General features: G+C 48.6%; 1 protein-coding gene across 1 annotated transcript in view; it reads right to left on the bottom strand.

Annotated features, from left to right (window-relative positions):
- Positions 1 to 19,869, bottom strand: part of TDRD9 (tudor domain containing 9) — a 91,039-nt gene that overhangs the window by 58,648 nt on the left and 12,522 nt on the right. Inside the window, exons 2-7 of the mRNA XM_033108772.1 lie at positions 15,772 to 15,890; positions 9,511 to 9,608; positions 8,036 to 8,257; positions 7,411 to 7,533; positions 4,373 to 4,453; positions 1,815 to 1,979 (exon numbers count right to left, since the gene is read on the bottom strand). Of these exons, the coding sequence (XP_032964663.1) occupies positions 1,815 to 1,979; positions 4,373 to 4,453; positions 7,411 to 7,533; positions 8,036 to 8,257; positions 9,511 to 9,608; positions 15,772 to 15,890 (808 nt within the window). The remainder of the gene's footprint in view (positions 1 to 1,814; positions 1,980 to 4,372; positions 4,454 to 7,410; positions 7,534 to 8,035; positions 8,258 to 9,510; positions 9,609 to 15,771; positions 15,891 to 19,869) is intronic.

The following is a 19,869-nucleotide window of genomic DNA, read 5'->3' on the forward strand; positions in this document are numbered from 1 at the left end:
TTCGAAGAAGCATGCCTAATAGATCCATGTTTGATGTTCCACCTTTACCTTAAGTAATTTTCTACTTTACCCAAACAATAACCAAGATTTACCACAACACTGTACATACACACACACCAAAAAAAAACACCACCAGAAAAAAAAGGTATTGTTTTCATCAACTCTAACAGTGGCTCCGGACCCATCTAGAATTGTTTTCCAACAAACAAACCATGTAAAAGGCATGTCAGCAATCCACACATCATTTCCACGCATTCTAGGTTCCAAGCGCGGAGAATATGTTTGAGACACACTGCTAAGACCCCACCTGGAGCCGTGGTCCCCACCTGGACCCCACCTTTCTCTAAGGTGGCCTGCACACAGATGGCAAAGCACACTAGCCCTGGCCCCCTCCCATGTGGGAATCGGGGCCCGCTGTCCTGGCAGCACAGCATGCTCAAAGGACACACAGACAGACAGGCCACAGAGCAGCATGTCACGTGGGCTGCTCAGCACAGAGCCAGCCGGGCCCCGGGATGGGAAGGTGGAGGAAGCCGGTGCAGTCGGTGCTGCTGGCCAGGGAAGTTCACTCCGCAATCTCATTACACTGCACAGTTACAGTTTATGTACTTTTCTAAGGATGGGGTTTTGCAATAAAAATAGTTGAAAATAAAGGACGAAAGGGACTCTTCAGAGGACACCAAAAGGAAGAGCCAGAGTGTGAACCACAAAGACTAGGAGGACACCGTGGGACCCAAGGGTGAGTTTCAGTGAGATCCAAGAGGCCTACAGTGCCGAACAGTACAGAGAGGTCAGGCGAGTTCAGGCTGAGAGCTCTCGACGACGTAACGGGGTCACTGGTCATCCCGCGAGCAGGTCAGTGGGAGGCCAGGCAACCACGAAGAGTACGTGGGAGGGTGAAGCAGACACTCAGCCTTCAAAGTTTGGCAAAAGTACAGAGAAACAGGGGACCTCTGGAGGGTACTTTTTAAGATGAAAGAGACCCCGTCCCGTGTAAGTGCGGACAAGAAAAGGAGCTCGTACAGGGAGAAGAGGAGGGCAGACAGTGAACCAGACGAGGTCCCTCAGGTGAGAAGGGTGAGATGTAAAACAGTAGAAAAGGCTGCTTCTCGTGGTCACATCAGAAAGTGTGCTTAGGCGACATGACTGCTGCTGCAGTAATCCTAATAATAAACTGGGGTTGTAACAAAGGTCCTCTGACTCCAAAAACGACACCCAAAATCTATTCTACGCAAGGCATTATTTTTGTAAGGCTTAAAATTCATATATAGTTAAGTCTAGAAGATGCATTCACTGAAAATTTACCAGGTCCCATTAGGTACCAATGACAGGATATTTGATAAACAATGCTAAAGCCCTGCGTTCTCCAGCCCGCTAATCAGACCCGCCGCCCCGTCCCCGCCGGCCAGGGGCCCTGGTGCATTGACCACACGGGCTGAGAGAACAAAGCCCAGGTCTGGCCCAGCCCCTGCGCACGTCCGCAGGAATCACCTGTCTGTGACTAATACAACTTATGGTGGAAAACTTAAATTTCTTCCAAATAGAATTACCTCCAATCCCCCAATTTACAAAATCTACAATTCATAGCTGAACAACATCTGACATTTTCTTGTTCAACATCGAGAAAGTATAAAATGAGCCCACCATTCTCACAGGGACGCAGTGTGAGCATGTATCACGCTCACCACTTACAACGATGAGCCCAGGAACCGCCGAACTTGCCCTATGGTCTCCAGGCCCCCACAGACCCTCTCTCCGCTCCAATTCCAAGCTGAACAATGCAGGTTTGATCACAGGCAGCGCCGCCCACCTACCCTGCGGGAGTGAATGGGCTCCAGGTCATCGAGGTAGAACTCGTCAATGGAATGGGGCTTCCCTTCCACTTGGAAAACGTACGCGGGCTTCATCTGATTCTGCACAGGAATGGCGAAGTAATCAGCAAACTCTGTACAATTGATGGTGGCTGACATCAGAACTACCTACGGAGGAGGAAAAACCATGAGAACAAACACAGTCACAACAACAGCAATCACAGAGATGAAATACTTTTTAAATCCAGGCTTGTCTTGTGCTTTAATGACGTCTGAGACTAATGGAACACGTTGATTTAATCTCCAGTGCGATAGTTTAAAGAATGCTCAAGATACACACTTTTACTATTTCTCTGCAGTGATTTCTCTCAAGGGAGACTTGTCATCAGAAACCTTATTTAAAACAGAATAAGTGACCAGATGATGTTCCAGAGAAAGGATGGAGGTTCCAGAAAAGCACGGCTCTCAGCCACAACCTGGAGGCGTGCGTGCTCGGACGACGGCTGTGAGCAACCGACAGGAGCCAGTCCACACCTGACTGGCTGCAGGTTTCAGCTTTGCCAAGGAGCAGGTGTGGCATGACATTCCTCAGAAACACAGCCTAGAGTCCCAGGGCAGCATCCACAGCACAGCAGCTGTGCCCCCGAGAAGGCGGCAGCCGCAAAGGAGCTGAACCCTGCACAGTCTCCGAAACGCCTGGCAGGGAGCGCAGCTGTCTGCTGGCTATGGGCCACCTCACGTACCCTGCCACCAGGATTTCCGTAGCATCAGTCTTAGCAGAAGAGTAAAACGTAGGCGGTGCAGGTACAGTTATCGGGTGGACAAAGTATCTGTATTTTCCCAGTGATGTTCGATACAAATGGTACAACCATACCGAACAGAACTCACTCTGAGATGACACGCTAAGCGTGGAAAGAAGGCTCCAAGAAGCCACCTGCGGTGCTAGAATGGCCCCAGGGGACACACCTCATCACAGGAGACAATCAAATGTGAGCCCAATCTGGACAGTCCCAGGTGCAGAGTCAGCTTTGCACTGGCTTCCTCGTCGTGGGCTCTCCCTCCCGAGTGGCCCTCACCTCGCCTCCAGCCTGCCCAACACACCCACTTGCCCAGGCTGGGCCCAGGCTGTGCCAGGTTAACGAGCAGGCACAGAGTGGGACCTCGATGGCCTGTGTGGGGACAGAAGGGGCCACTTAAAGCCTACCTGCCTTGCTCCCACACCTCGGTCTCTGGCAGCAGCTCTCTTTTTAATAAGTAATAAAAAAGGAATCTTTGAGTTTCAAAAAACTTACTACAAAACTATTAGAACTTGATTTCTAATTTCTTGGCCCAACTACATACACTCTACAAGGTTCTAGATTTAGAAAATATTCTGCTTCATATATTTTTGAATAAACCATGAAAATGCTGAAACTGACAAGCCATGTCCTATTACTTATACAATAGGTACCAAATTTCAGCAGGGTGGTAATTTAAAAAAATCCACTACACTTTTAACTCTCTTTACTACTGAAAACTAAAAAAGCCCGTAATCAAGTCATTATCTTAAAGCACAAAAGAAAGGTCTCGAAATGACACTGAAGAAAATCCCTGATTTGTTCAACAATCTTTAATGTCATCTTCAAGTTAAAATTCCAAAAAGGAACGTAAGGGCCAAACTCTCTCATCATTTCAGAGTCATCTGTGGCAATACGACAACAGACTGCCAATGTCACGCTCCCTTTACTTAGTCCCAGAAGGTGAGAATGTGACATTCCCACCTTGGGGGATGGGGAGAGAAGAAATGTTTCCCTAAACGGGTAAACAGACAAAACACTTGAAGACCAAGTAATTTATGATGTAAAAGCAACCATTTCCACGAACAGTCAGTCCTCTCACAGTCCCTTTGCATAGTGATACCAACAGCCCAATGACTGCTACCCTTCAGAAAGCTGTTTCCAAAAGCCCTCTCGTGGACACAGCCCAGGGGACCTAAGTCTAGACTGCGTGATTACTACAAACCCTCCGCAAGTTCACACCTTCCTTTTTTGTGCAGATAAGATTAACTGATAGTGACCATTCCATTAACTCATAACTTAAGTCTCTAAAACAGTAGTGCCTCTAACTGTTCTCAAACTTCAATGTGCTTTCGTGCTTTTTTCAAAACAGAGATTGCAGGTATGTTCCCATACCTCTAAATTGTGGTGCTTATTCAACCAAAAGCAGTGCTTTAATAACCTAGCATTTCATTATAGTCAACTATTAAGTTGGTACAAAAGTAATTGCAGTTTAAAAGGTTAAAAATTGCAAAAACCGCAATCATTTTTGCACCAACCTAATGCTATCAGATGGTTTGCTGCAGGCTGGAGAAACTCTTAGAATTTAATGCAACATAATAACCAATTAGTATCGCATACTCGGTTCCTAAGAGAATGCCCTTTAGCCAACTTGCTAGCAAAATCTGGAGTGCTGCACACCGCAATGAATTTTAAGGGTCATTGTTTCGTTAAAATAAAGAGAAACAAAACTAAATCATAAATCTTACCCCTAAATATTTCTGTTATTCATGAAATCAAATTTACCTTCACAAAACGTGAATTTGTCCTTAAAAGTTTGCGGACTACCAACAGCAGGAAATCCATTTCTTCAGTTCTCTCGTGGACCTACAAAATAAGGCAGCGGATCAGCATATGGCATCAAGCAAGGCACATGTCATTGCTGAACGGATGGACAGATGGGTTAGCGTGCGCCTGGGAGCAAATCAGCTCTCTCCGCTAAAGGCAGCTCCTCGGGGGGCCGGTACCACTTCCAGTACGAAACCTGGCTAAGGGGGAGCAACCATGGGCCCACAAACCAGAGAGCCTAAAAGAGGCCATGTGGGTCACTGTCCCCCTCAGTGCTTCTCTTTGGGATCCTACTGGCATTTGAGTAACGTTTAGCATCCTCAGCCCTGCCAACTCAATACCAGTAGTGGCACTGGGTCACTGTGACAACCAAAATCATCCCAACTGTTGCCAGCACAGGGAACCACTGGACAGATCTCCCTATACCCCCTTGTCTACCACACACCTCTGCATGGTCACAAGTTACACTGTTACTTGAGCAAATAAGTACAGGGCAGAAGCTGTGCCCGGGCAGCGGTGAGTCGTGCCTGGCAGGACATATCCCATGACATGCAGGGCTGCAGTTCCCTCGGGTAGGAAGGGCTGGCCCTCCTCTGACAGACCTCCCGGGCAGAGCCGGCCCAGGTCCTACAGCTAGCCCGTCAGCCGGCCTGCCTGCCCCGCCACGGAGCCAGCTCACAGCAAAAGGCCAGGATGTCAGGACCCCTGAGCACACATGAGGCAGTGAGACCCTGTTTTGGGCCACTTCTCCTCCAGCACGGAGAAATTAGCTACTGAGCTTGAAAGGAGGCGGTTTCTTCTCTCCAGTGCAAAAGGCTGATCGTTTGCTCCGAAGCCAGATCCATCCTCACCTCCCACTGAAGCAGAAGCGTGGGGACGTAGCATAGGGAAAGGCAAAGACAGATTCCACAGCTGGACAGTGTTTGACGTCGGGTATGATGGCTGGAAATCTTAACAGAACACAAATCTAATTCGCACTCCGTCCTATCACCAGACTCTGGGACACTTCCTCAGCACAAACATCCTGCCTCTGACTTGAGAAAGAAAAATAACGACTCACCAGTGAACGCCCAAAGTGCTGTCTGCGCTGCGCCGAGAGCCCCAGGACCGCCACACTCTCAGTGCTGACCTGACACACACGGCTGCTCTCCGGGCTGGCCCTGCCTGCCCCTCCTGCCTCTGCGGACCCCTCTGGCCCCTCGATCTCCAGAATCCCCAGTGCTCTCCCTGACACAGGACTTTCCCCCGCCGCAGCACGTGTGTGTCCCCAGGACAGTGGCTGAGAGCAGAAACTATGACGTACCGCTTTATACCCTCAGCGTCTTACGAGGCAGGGACTCGGAAAGTGCTTATGGAATGGAAGATTTACCTGAAACTACTTTGTTCTTTCTCAACACCTGAGACGTTAAAAACATTACCGTTCCATTTCAACAGCCTGGCCATCTTCAACTTTTGCTTTAGATTTCTTTTGAAATTCAATCACCCCACACAATCAAAACACTATTGTTCGTAAATCTGAAACTCAGGTACTACACTGACCCACTGAGTCCTTAGTAAGTAAAACAACTACCAGAGCGTCTGCTCAGGGCAATGCAGGGAGCTGCTGTCACAGAGACCGGCCGGTCCCATCGGCCCGTGAAGGCGTGGTGCCAGCGTTACTCGAGCGTGCAGAGTAGGCACCTTCTTAGAGGGGTGAGAAAGGCACTGGACATACAGGAAATAAACGGGGCACTGTCAGCTGAGCTCGAGTGTCAATGCCACGGGTGAACCCTGCAACCACGTCTCTGCAGCCCTTAGTTAAAGGCTCAGTAAGTGGTAACCACTGTGATGGCTATGGTGCCACCTGTGGACACACTGCCACCACACCTGCATTTCCTCTCGACCTAACCTCGTACAGAAACTCGAAACTACCAAAGTCATAAAGATGGGTTCAGGACCGCTTCACCCAGCATGACACCGATGCTTTTCCAGCCCTGCTCCTCCCAATGGTCCACGGTAATTGACACCACGTCACGTAACAAGGTCGTACGTGGGTCCACGCAGCTTGACTACAGGCGCTTCGGTGCTGCAGTGACCACACCGAGAGGGGCAGGCACAGGCTGACTGGCCTGGGGGTTCCTCTATTAGGCACGCGCTCCAGCCCCTCCTCCCAGCCGCCCACAAGTCCTGTTCCTTTGCTGACTTTCTAATTCCTCCAGAAGTAAGCACAGCTTCTCACAGCGTGGTGACTGCACAGGTTTAACTCACAGCATGATTACTACACAGGCTTAACTCAAGTCTGCAGTGAAGGCTTTCCAAAGCCCCCAGAACAGGCATCTGAACACAACCTCCACCTCAAAAAACTCTGCTTTAAAATATAAACAAACTCAGTTAAACATGCCATCCTTATCGAGAAAAGTCCAGAAAGCTAAGACCAGCACAAAGACGGGGTTCACGATGCTTTATTAGTTTCTTTAAGAAAGGTGACTTAAGACCTATTTAAGCTAGGTCTTAAATAGAAGACCTAGCTCTATGTCTTCTATTTACTTTACCAGTTTTGTAAGGATATTATTGCCCTGACTCTACTAGATGCAAAGTATCTGTAAGCACTGGAAATGCCTCCATACAATTAAAGCTCCTTGGTGCGGCTAACACTCCAAACTGGGCCGCAGACTTCCTGAGCAAGGCCAGGCAGTAAGGGCTTCCAGCTCTGGGAGAGCGGGGTCTCTGTCCCAACTACTCGTCACTTCTGTGGTAACGCATCAGCCGCCAGACACATCGAGTAGAACTGCGTTCCAGTAACTTTATTCCCAAGACGGGGCCCAATCGGGCCTGAGGGCCGCCCTGTGCCTTGTTTAGAGCCGTCTAAACAAGGGAGCAGCGTCCCACAGGCGTTCTGGAACCACAGGCACAGAGTAACAACAGTACTGGGCACTCAGCAGAGAGTCAGCAGACCTGCGGACCTGCCCGGGACGCACGCCCTGCAGACCCAGAGCGCACGGCAGACGGACCCCTACCTCGTCCACGAAGACGTGCGTGAACTCCGCCAGGCTCTTGGCGCTGACAACCTTCTGCAGCAGCACCCCGGTTGTCACGTACATCAGCCTGGTGTCCTCCGTTGCTATTTTCTCCAGTCCTACCTACAGGTGGGGAAGGAAATGAGAACGGAGAACATTTGCAGGTTTCAAGGGCTTGCATGTAACTACCAAGAAAGGCTATGTCCATTTTATAATGGAGGTAAGGAAGGGAATAAAAAATGACTGTATGTCACAGAAAAGACAGGGTCCAAATGAAAACGAAAGCTAGGTTATTTTTTTTCTTTTTTTGGGGGGGTTGGTTTGTTTAGTCATGCTGCCTATATTGTTTTTACATTAAGACAATTGTATTTGAAGACATCTACATACAAAATTATAATTACAAGGTTAAAATTATGAAAGCTGTAAGTCTGAGAATTCTCATTTCCTTCCTATTCAACTGGGAAAGAAACTAAAGTTATTTTCAAGAAATTCAGAGTTTCACTATTTTTTTAAATTATGCTATAGTTCTACTCTGTAAGCAACGGGTTTCATTTAAATTTCCAGCAGAAAAGAGTCCCCTTACACAGAACAGAAACGAACACGGAGGGACGGCTCTTGCTCTCACCTGATAGCCCACCAGACCACCCAGGGCCCAGGCACGCTCTCTGCTGACCCAGCGGGCGAGGCTGCTGGCCCCGATCTTCCGGGGCTGGGTAACCACAATGTTGCAGTAAGCACAGCGCTGGGTGTAATGGTCCAAGACATACTGTGGCAGCTGGGTGCTTTTCCCACTGCCTGTGGCTCCGTGAATAATGACCACAGAATTACTTTCTATCAAAGAAATAACCTAGAATTAAAAAAAAAAAGTCTTTCAAAATTGCCACAAAACTAACCATGACATGAAGTATTACCTGTGAACTAGCTTTATCTTGAGAAGACTTTCAGGATTGAGTTCCATCTTTAAAAGTTAAATTAGTAGCTAACCACGTAAACATCACAAGAGAGCCAGAGGTCACACACGTGCTACATTCCGAGCAGCCTGGCCACCATGGACAGTAGCCGATACGCGGCAGAGAAGCAGTAACTCTGGGTCTCAACTTCTCCATCAATAAAAGTGAAAACACCCAAAGGAGGTTCCTATAGCTCTTGCTAACTCTAACTTTCTATTGTTTTAAAGTTTTTAAATAATTCTACCGAGAAACATGAAAACACCGCTGTAACCATACTCAAGTGGTTTTAAAACTCCACTTGGAATCTTCGGACACATTTTTAAACAATGAACTTCCACTGTCCCACTTAGACTACAGTCTGCACGGAGCATTTTTAAAACTGCAGTCCAGTTCCTCCCCCTAAATTTATTTAGGCTCTTATCTCTTTAGCAACTGCTGCAGTCAGGGAATACAACTTAATTTGAATATTGGCCCCTAGAAATTAACATAGTGCATCTACTCCACAAACATGGGCTTCAATCTACAGCAAAATAAAAATTAAATTTGGGATATTTACAGCTTAATCTGTAACTACCTCTTCCACTAGTATAGTTAATAAGGGTTTCAATACACTTACTTTTAACCATGTTGGCTAACACGTAACTAATTTACAAAGTAGCTGTAAATGCATATACATGCTGCTATATCTGGCCCAGCATTCTTCACAGAACCACATATCATTGATGGATCAACTCGATCGCTAGGCAGAAGTGTACTCACAGGAAAAGTGTAAGGAAAACCCAATGGGATGCTGGGCTGGAGGCGGCCAGGGGCCATCATCTGCTTTATAAAAAGACTGAGCAGTGAGCTTTCAGTAAGCAGCTCCGTGGGGAGGAGCAGCTATTTCCGGGGGAAGACTGGACAAGCAACGCAGCGCTGGGAGACGAGCGCAGGGGAGGCTGAACACAACAAGCTCAGCCAAAAGGAAGACCGTGGACTTGGGTGTTACCCGAAGCACCCCCCCACTGCTGGGCACCGTCCTGTGCGGCCACAGCCTGGCATGTGCCAGGGGTTCTCGTGGCACCTCGACACTTTCAGACTATGAACCAACGTGCTAGACCTCAGCATTTATCCAAAAACCAAATTTACATTACAGCAAGAATAATCTTACCTCCTCCTTGCATCGATTTATAGGCAAGTCAGGATATGTGTAAGTTTTCTCTGGGGTGCAAGTGACACTGCTTAATTTAGCCGACGCTGGCCTTGGACCTGGATTCAGACAAAGCAAACAAACACAGTGCTAATTCTTATCTGAAAAAGACAAGGTAAACAACCCACTGCTGCATCTCATCGGTATGTGGGTCCTCACCCCCACAAATACAAAAAACACTGATCGTACAGGCTAACCCTGTGAGCAGGGTAACGAGAAAACTCCCCGTACCCACCCCAGTCATTTGTGCTCATAAAATAAGCTGCGCATACTCTATCCCTCCATCACAGCCGCCCATGTTGTAGGCTCAGCAGCTGCTAAGACAAAAGACCTGTAAAACACAGCACTGAAAAGGTCAGCTAGCTTAAAGAACCAACATTTATTCGCAATTCCAATAGAACGCACCAATTTACGTGTTCGTGCCCTGCTACTACAATAAATCGGTAGTAGACAAGCAAACACAACTTACCAAGTACAGGTATCCTGAAAAGGGACTTCATTCCACTCCAGATGCGCGGTGGGGCGCTCCGACCCGCCTCACCCACTCACCACCCTCCTGCAAGTTCCTCCTGTGAGTCTGGACCTCAGGGCTTCACTGACACTTACGAATGATTAAAATTCATGGGCTATAAACTTTTAGTGGGAAATAATTTTATTTCCAAAAACATTTTTAAGCCTCCCTGTCTCTCCCAAGTTTCAGCCTGAGCTCGTTCCCTCCCCAGGTGCTCCCTGTCCCGTCCCCGCACCCACCTTTCCTTTTCCTCTCAGCCCCCTCCCCTGTCTGCCCATCTCCCCCTCTATGTTTGCCATCATCCCTTCCCCGATACACGTGCATTCAAGCTTTTCTTTTGCTCTCCTTCAGTTTTTCCCTACACATATTTTTAGTTTATTAATTGGCCCTAACAACATATGATCAAAATATGACTACTTTCCTTAGTTAAATCAAGGGTGGTAGTACTTGTTCTGAATCTGAAAACGGAGGAGTCAGATCTGCCACAACCTCTCAGAACAAAAGGGGCTTCGTTATAGGTAAGTGTTCTTTCAAGGGCGTCAGAGCCACTGATGCAGGGTGAAGGTTCTCAAGTCCTGCCCTAGGCAGCTTTCTCACCTGGTCAGCCTCACCACTGATTGCCAAACTGTCTCAGACAAGCGTTTTCCTTCCATCACACATCTCACTTTCCTCCCACTAAAATGTGCAGTCCCCAATGCCTTCCTGCTTTACCAGATGGGGGGCCTCATTCCAGTCTCACCCCTTCTAGAAGCACTTGGATGAAGAGCCCACACTACTTTCAAAGCACTGGGTTTGAGCAAAACCCAATGTGTGGACAGTTCCTGACTTACAAATGGTTCCAACATTTCATTAAATTATTTGGAACTCTGGGTGGTGGCTGGGTACCCAGGCCAGTCCACAGATGCAGAAACGGAGATGACAGATACATAAACAGGAAAACGTAAACCTCTGCCACTTCCCATCCTTGATGCTGGCAGGTTTATCGATCAACAACGGGCCTTTTCCACATAAAATAGGGAAGGGATGAGAATCCACACAGCCCTGGGAATGAGGACAGACAGACAGAAGGCTTCTGAGCCCGGACACTGCTGGGAGATGCAGGAACCGGGGGGGGGGGGGGGGGGGGGGGGGGAGGAGTGGGCCGCTCAGAGAGGACGGGGGTGACAATGACAGACTCTCTTTCAGAAAGACAAAGGCAGCAGCTGCATTTCTGGCCAAGAGACTTCATGCCCTGGCTCAGTGCTGCTGAGCCACGGGTGCTGACAACACTGATGAGACAGACTTCCATTCCTTGATTACATGCACTGTGAAGGCTGCGACTTAAAGACAGAAATTTTAGCAAAAGTCCTCGCTGTACTGCCTAAGCCACAGCCCTGCCTCCAATTAACACAACGCAGTGCGATGTTTTTAGGTCACAGGCTGAAGCACACCCAAACAAACCACGTCCACCGCCTGGGAAAGGGCAGGGAACCAGAGGGCGCTCAGGGCCCCTCTGGGCCTCGGCAGCGAAACCAAGGGCCAGTGACCAAGGAAAACATCATGAGTCAGTTCCCAAAGAAAAGACAAAGGAAATGTAAGGCAAATCAGCAAACTACATGTGGCAAAGTGCATCCAAAAGTGACATGAGACATGCCTGAGTCTAAAGTTTGCCGTTCATTTTCCTGTTACCTTTTTATCCAGGGTTATTAACATCTGTGTTTTATATGAGCTGGAAAACGCTGGAAACCGTCTCTTCACTGAGACAACCCCTATCTTCATCAACCAACTATAAACCCTAACCAAAGAATTCAGCCGTCGGGGTTCCACACAGGATACCATGGAGTTTAACTGCAGAACGTATTACCATTCCTTATCTTAAAATTTAGATACTGTACATTATAGAAAATGAGTTTAATTACTGCATTACTGATTTGACTATAAAATTAAACCTTCAAAATAAATATCATTGTTTCACGTTGTCCAAGTACAGGATGGTATTCTGAAACAAAATTAGACTTAGTGGAATGTTTCCCTTTTCGGTTCTTATATATTCCACACAGGCCATTCTCTTAAACCAGAAGAAGAGCCCCAGGGGACGGGCCGACCACCACGAAGGTCACCATGTTGAGACGGAGGGAGCAATGTGGCATTTAATCACAACCTGAAGTCACTACCCCAGGACAAACGCAAAAAGTGTCACATGAAAGTAACAGAGACCCTGAAAGCAGCAGTCCAGTTTGGAACCAGGTTCCACCTGGTAGGAAATGCTATTAAATCTCCATTTTTTATAAACGATTATAACGTAATCTATAGAAATTCACTGCATGTGCATTCTTGGATTTCTACTTAGAAATAATTTTTTCAACACTTACGTAGATCATATAACACCTGCAACACACCAAATCAAAAGCATTTGAATCAAAGTATTTTCTAACTGGATGTACACAACGTTCCCGGCGCAGCCTGCACTGCGCGGCTGCGATCAGAGGCGTTGTGCGACCCCGTGGTTCTAACGTAAACAGACAGACGCAGAAAGAGCCGTCGCTGGGTGTGCACGTGCGCAGGTCCTCATCTCGGCTTCGATGCTGCAAACGAGGACCCCCACCTCCTGGCCCCCGCGGCCCCTCCTCTCACATCCACGTGCAACACATCACCAGGGCCTGGCCTGTCCTGGCCAGTCCGGCGCATGAGCTGCCCCCACCCACTGCCACCAACCGGTCATCACCGCGGAGTCCTGCCTCCTAACTCCCCCTCGTTCTGCTCTGGCCCTCTCCACCCCAGCCCCCCCCCAATAGGACCAGAGTGGTCTTCGCAAACCACAAATCTAATCACATGGCATTCCCCTCCTCCCCTCACACTCATCCCAAGAAAGGCCTAGAATCTTTCAATCTTGAATAGTAGCTTCCCACTGCTCTGAGCATTAAGACAAACTCTTAGCTGTGACCACAGCCTGTTCCCGGCCACGCCTCTATCTCATCCAGTCTCATCCAATACAGCTCTTGTTTCCTGTGGCTGCTGCAACAAATCAGCGCAAGCTCAGTGGCTTAAAACCACATGCGTCCATTCTCTCTAGTTTCTGGAGGTCAGGAGTCCAAACTCAGTGCCACGGGGCTGAGCTCCAGGTGGTGGCATGGCTTCCGTCTGGAGGCTCTGGGGGAAGAAGCCTTTCCATCCTGTACCTTTCCAGCTGCTAAGACCGCCGCCTGCGTTCCTTGGCCCCTAGCCTCTGTCCTACCAGGCCAACCTATGGCTTTGCTGTCACATCCCCTACGACTGATTCTGCCCCTCCGGCCTTCCTCTCATGAGAACCCTGTGATTACTGGGCCACCTGGACACGCTCTGTAACTTATCAGAGCTGCAAAGGCCCTTCCCCAGGTAAGACAGGACATCATAGCTTCCAGGGATTAAGACGTGGGCCTCTTTGGGGGGCTATTATTCAGCCAACCACTGCACCCCCAGGCCCATCGACACCCACTCTGGGGTCCCCAGCAGTACTAGCTCTCCTCCAGGACGGGAGCCACCAGCTTTCTCCCATCACAGCTGCTCTGCGCACGTTTTCCCCCACCACCCTGACCCCACACTGCTGAGGTATCTTCTGTTCATCCTTCAGCTCCAAGTTCAACTGCAGTACCGTTACTTTCCTGATACCCCAGCTCAAGTCAGAAACCCTTGGCTGAGGGCCCCAGAGCTGACTTTCGGGGTACCTGTCTCCAAAAGCACGTATCTGTGCAACTGCAGATTCAATGGTAACCTCGGTAAGGGGAGCAGGTCTTTACACGTCATACTCCTTTGCCTCATTCAGCCCGACACACACCTTGGTAGGTCCTGGGCGTGGCATGAATCCTCCAGGTGTAGCCAAAGCTATGATTTATGGGGCTGCCTAATGAAGAGCTCCACATATATCAAGACGCTGGAACCGAGGGAAGCAAACAGCAATTTCAAACATGAATCCAGGTGGAGCCCTGAGAGTGGACCCTAGGAGTCGCAGGATTTCGTGTGGCCTGGCTACCACCCCCACCGTGGCGGTCCTGCGGGGCCAACAGGCGCTGTGCACTGGGTTTGTGCACGCCCCAGGGCCAGCGAGAGGATGACAGCTACAGTCACCTAAACCCCAACAGGCTTCCCCAAACGGAAATCCTAGATGACGATTTTTCTGCACGACATGAATGGCTGTCTCGTGCCGCTTGAAGATGCACAGCCACCACTGGAGAGGCAGAACCGTCGAGCCTGTGCACCGACAATTTAAGAGACTTCAAAGGCTGCCCACAGATACGCAACGACGCAACAAACGTCTCACGTGTACAACTTTGTGAGCTTTCCTTAGCGTGAGCAAAAACCGGATCAAAGGACATGCGCGTTTGAAACTATCACTTCTAATATGTGCTGGGTATTCAGACAAATCCTCCTCCCGAGAGCAACTAGAGACTCTGGATTGAAACACACAAACATCACCTTACAAGAATTGAAGGGAAGAAAGTGAGGACACCAGGACAACGTGGACAGCAAGGCAAGAACACAGAGGGGGAAGGCAAAGGTGAATGACAAACAGCGAGAAACTGACCTGAGTCTAGTGACAAAAAAACCGGAAAATACAAGGCTAAATGAAAGAGTGGAGCATAGATAACGGCTCCGATTTTCCAGAACTGGTGAAAAATGCCAATATTGTATATTTTGTGAAGAAGCCCAAATAAAGCCCAGGGAGGATAAGGATTATGTATGATACGTATGGACTGTGTTTCATAATTTTAAAAGGCTAGGGAAGAAAGGAACTATTACTCTAACCCCAACTTCTGTCCCTGTGGTAGTTCGTGGACACAGGGTAGGGACCAGGAGGCCGAAGTCCTTGGGTGTAATTTCAGGGGCTCAGCTCCCGGCAGGTGAACGCAGGTTGACGGTGAGGCCGAAAAGGAACCACAACGGAGCCATGGATGGGGGTTCCTACCACTGTGTTTCTCCGGGGCGGCCAGTGGAGACACAGGAAGCAGACCTCCACCTACACCGCAACCAGGGTCTTCCTGTTACTACAGCCTCGCTGGCGGCCGGGGAGACACAGGAAGCAGGACCCGCGAGAACCACACAATCTGATGGCCAACTAGTCCACATGCGGGCTTGCATGTGCGGGTTACACAACGAGCCAGCACCCTTCCACGGGAGGCCGAGAGCCTGGACACTGCTGTCTGGGACTCTATCCCAACAAACTGTTAGGAAGTTTGGCATGGATAACCTTTTATAAAGCAAAAAAATCAAAAGCTGACTGCTCTCATATGACTAGGGCCTGATGCTAACAAGATAATTAGCTCAGAGAAAGAAACCGCACACTCATAAAAAGTAGCTTCATCCGAACTCTGAACAGCTGTGCCCTTGTCGGGGATGGGTCAGAAGGACCTTTTACCTTTGCTTTTATATATTCATGCACTGTTTACAATTTTGGTTTACTGTTATAAAAAAACTTGTAATAATCTTAAAATTAAAATTTGAAGTAGCTCTAATTGACAGTAAGGGAGCGGCTGTGATAGTCTTCCAAAGAACTGACCATTTAGGAAGTACAGTAAAAAGAAAATGAGCGACTTACAACCTATCATATACTCACCTCCCCAAAAATCCCAAATTAATAAGCAGTATGGATTCTTTATTGACCAAAATACTACATTTTTAGACTTTTACAAGTTTAATGTTTTAACGTAGGAACAATTCAGGCACCCTTTTTATGACATTTAAAGACACACGTTTACCTGGGCCGCTGGTGGACTGGTCATCACCACACAAATCCAGTTCTTGTGCTTCAAGCTGCCTGTATTTGTTAACATACTCCACGTCTGAGCTCTCATGGCTCAGCAGCCTGCAAAGAGTACTGAGAGTTAGTGTACTGTTTCCAAAAGGCCAAGAAACCCCAGGGGCTAGGGAGTCTTGAATACTTTTACATAAAGTCACAGAAGAAATGGAAATGGTCAATAAACAAAAATACACTCAAGGGTACAGTCATTTATCAAGTATGTAGATGCAAATTAAAACAATGAGAAACCATTTTCTCACGCTTCAAATTGGCAAAAAATATTCTTAGATTATAGGGGAGGGTGGTAGATGGACCTGACCATCCACTCTGAAGGGCAACCTGCCAGAACCTGTTCAAACCTACCCCTCCTGCAGCCAGCCCGTTCCGCCCGGGTCTTCCTTGGAGCAGTATTTGCACAGGCACACAAGGAAGCGTGTGCAAACACAGGCACGGAAGCATTCGTTCACGCACCAAATGCCTACCGAGCACCAGGACCTAGGAGGTGCTGTCTCAGACAGAGACCCAGCACAGACACAGTTCTTACCCTCACGAACCCCTCACTCCAGGGCAGGACACGTAACACACATGTCAGGTGCTCACTAGTGACACAGAAGACATCAACAGGGCAAGGGTATAAGGGATTCCAGGGAGGAAAGGTGTCTTCTCACAGTATTTGGAGTAGTTGTGTGGGGACAGAGTCCCAGAGAGCAGTTTCCAGGCTCTCGCCCTCATGTGGAAAGGTGCTGGCTCAGGTAGTAAATGGCCGTCAGCTGTGGCTATGTGGCCATCAGCTGTTACCGGTTAGCCATTAGCCACAGATATAACTGCCGTGGCTAGGCTGAGGGGTGGGTTAGTTGGCGGAGAAGCGGACGGCGGATTGCGGATCCTGTGGCTCCTCCTCTCTGTGTCTCCAATCCAGCCACCAGTGAAACTATAGTGGTGTGACTCCCCTATCTACGGCTCCGTGGGTGTTCCTTTTGGCCTCACCGTGTCCTGCGTTCTTATGTGAGAAGTGGGACCAGAGTCCCTGCATGACAAGTTTGAAACTTGAAAAATAAAGTCTAACAGAGTGACAGGCTCAGCTATGGCATACTCTTACTTAACATGTATCATTTTCAAGACTGACATGGCTATACTCATACTAATAGGTAAAAAATGTCCAAAACATTACATGAAAAAAGACAACTGCACTGTGGTATCAATTATAATTAATTATACTTTCCTTAGCAATGTCTAAGTTAAAAGCACTGCACTCAGATAAAGACTATGACGTCAATTCTTGAAACCTGAGGTTTTCTTTAATAAAAAGCTATTCGCATTCAAGTCCATTTTGGTCTGATTCATGGCTGTATTGGCCTTCTTTTGGTTACTGTTTGGCTGACTCCACGCCAGGCCCAGTCCTAAGCACTTGGGATAAAGCAGTGAGCAGACTGCCCTCATGGAGCTTACAGTCTAGTTGGGGAAAGAGAAGTAAAGTAAAACATAGAGGATGTTAGACACTGACAGTACACAGAGAAAAATACAGCCAGGAGAGGAGATGGGGCGAGAAGAGACACAACGTTAACAGCGTGATAAGGTGACATACAAGCAAGACAGAAGAAAGCCTGAGGAGAGCCATTCAGGGGACAGCGGAAAGCAGAAGCCATGAGGCAAGCAAGTGCCGGGGCATCAGGAGGCCCAGGGCCCCCCCCCGCCGCACAGGGAGCCCGGAAGATGGGGGCAGTGGGCTGGTACGGGGAAGAGCCAGGGGGACCAGGGGAGGGGGGGTACCGGAGGACTGGCAGGGCCTGATTATAAAGACTGTGGCTTCTGCTCAGATCGACATGGGTTTGAGTAGAAGGAGAGAGAATTCAGATTTTCTGGCTCCTGTTTGTACCAGACGGCTCTGTCTGGGTGAAGGGGGTGGACGACGGGCATAGACACAGTAGAAGCCGGGAGACCACCTAACAGACAGACAACCACGTGACCAAGGCCACAGACGCCGTGGTCACACAGCACAGAATCACAGAATTGATGACATATTAGAGCGGGGACGAAAACGCAAAAAGAAGGGGTTGAGAATGGCCGCAGGTTCCGGTTTTGCTAAGTAAGCACAGCACCGTGCATCCCCACAGAATGAGGCTGTCAGCTCAGGCCAGCTGCGCGTGCGGATCTGAGGGCTAAAAAGTGCACGGACAGGCAGGATGGGGAAGCAGACCAGAAGTGACAGCACCTGCAAGCCAGCGGCCAGCTCCCCACCTTGGAACTCTGGAGTGCCCAGACCTGAACGCGCACTGGGCAAACACAGGCTGGCACGGGCACAGGCTGAGTGCCCAGGAAAGGGGGCAGTCCCCAATCCGGGGTTTTCCCTCATTCTCCACGTTCCAAGGGCCCCAGGAGCCTCAAACGCTGAGGGAGGAGAAATTGGCTCCCCTCCTTTTTGCTTCCTCTGCCCTCGCACAGCGGCCAGGGAGGCAGGCACAGGACGTGCAAGGCCAGCGGGCAGCCAGAGGACCAAAAAGGGGGACCCCAGGGTCAGGAAAGCACCTTGGAAACTGCAGACCCCAGGGCCAGTCAGGGACTGATGGGCTCACCACAGGGCCAGACACAAGTGTGCTGACTCCACCAGATTCCGGAACGGCCACAAGGTGGCTCAGTGCAGGACAGGTCCACACCACAGGGCATTGCAAAGCCTCCGAAAACCCGATGGCTTCAAGACCACAGCCCAGAAGCTGAGGGGAACCTGCGGCCTGAACACAGCAGCTCGGCTGCATCCCCAGGGGGTTTCAACGTGCTGAGAGTTCCCCCATGTCATATTCAAAATGCTCAGCACACACACCAGGGACTCGGCAATGACCACGTCCTCTGCATACCGGCTCGCCAATGTGGGGACAAAAGAGGCCCGATCCCCACACCTCACATCCGGCTCAAATCAATTCCAAGCCAACACCAGGTACTTATTTTTTTAAGCCTAGAAAGATCACATTCTTCTATGTTAGGTTATAACCTTAGAATGAGAAGGCCTTCTTCAACAAAAGCCTCTTCAAAAAAGTCAAAAAGGAAAATATCAATAAACTGAATTGTAACTTAAAACGTGTGAACACATCTATAGGCTAAAGGACAAGAACAGTGGTCACGCCGAAGGGAACGTCTGCAGCTCACAGCAGGGAACATAAAGAATCCCTACAATCCACACATCAGAACAACCCAGTGGGAATGTGCTTTTAACTTTAAAGAATGCATGTACTAGTGTAGTTTAAGTAGAGTATTTTAAAGAGGAAATAAAAGTGGGGAAAAACTTAACAGCTTAGTTTCTCCTCAAATATTGACTGCATTTTTACTACCAAAAATAAATAAAATAAAGCCGGGAGCCTTTGAGTGGCCGAGGAACTGACACGGCAGGACATGAGCCCTCCCGGCGACCGTCTTCCTTCAGCTGCTGTCAGGCGCTGCTGAGCCCGGTGCGAGAGGCCCAGCTGCAAACCTATCACAGCTGTGCCTGGCCCCTTAGCCTGCCCTGGTCTTTCGACTTATCTTCTTCTGAACTTCCTTACACATCTTAAAGTTTCACACACACACACACACACACACACAATGAATGTTATGGTCCTATTTCACATCGAGTCTTACAAAATTCTGTACTATTCAGCTAACAAGATGTAGCCCAGAAAACCATAATAATGACCAAAAAGAAATTGCCCTACTTGTTTCACAGTTTAAGCTTTATGCCTTCCACAGAAAATATCCTAATGAGGCTGCAAGTCATTAGAAACCATTCATACATTCAATGTACTAACATGTTCGATGTGTAAAACTCAGTGTTACTCTGGTTCCACCCTGAAGCAGGAAGGACTGACCTACAAACACCTATGTCCTCTGTCTACACAGTAGTAAGGGAACTACTCTAACCAGAAAATGATACTGGGTTCTATTTCAATCTAGCAATCTCAGGAGATAGGACAAAGAATAAAATTGATGATAATAATACACGTAGCACACTCTAAGTACTAGAAAAATTGAGTGACACAAATACGATCAAAGGAAGGTTACTGAATGTGGCTGAGGCAGTAAGAAAAGT

The sequence above is a fragment of the Rhinolophus ferrumequinum genome, chromosome 6 (genome assembly GCF_004115265.2).
Source record: "Rhinolophus ferrumequinum isolate MPI-CBG mRhiFer1 chromosome 6, mRhiFer1_v1.p, whole genome shotgun sequence".
Classification (NCBI taxonomy): Eukaryota; Metazoa; Chordata; class Mammalia; order Chiroptera; family Rhinolophidae; genus Rhinolophus; species Rhinolophus ferrumequinum.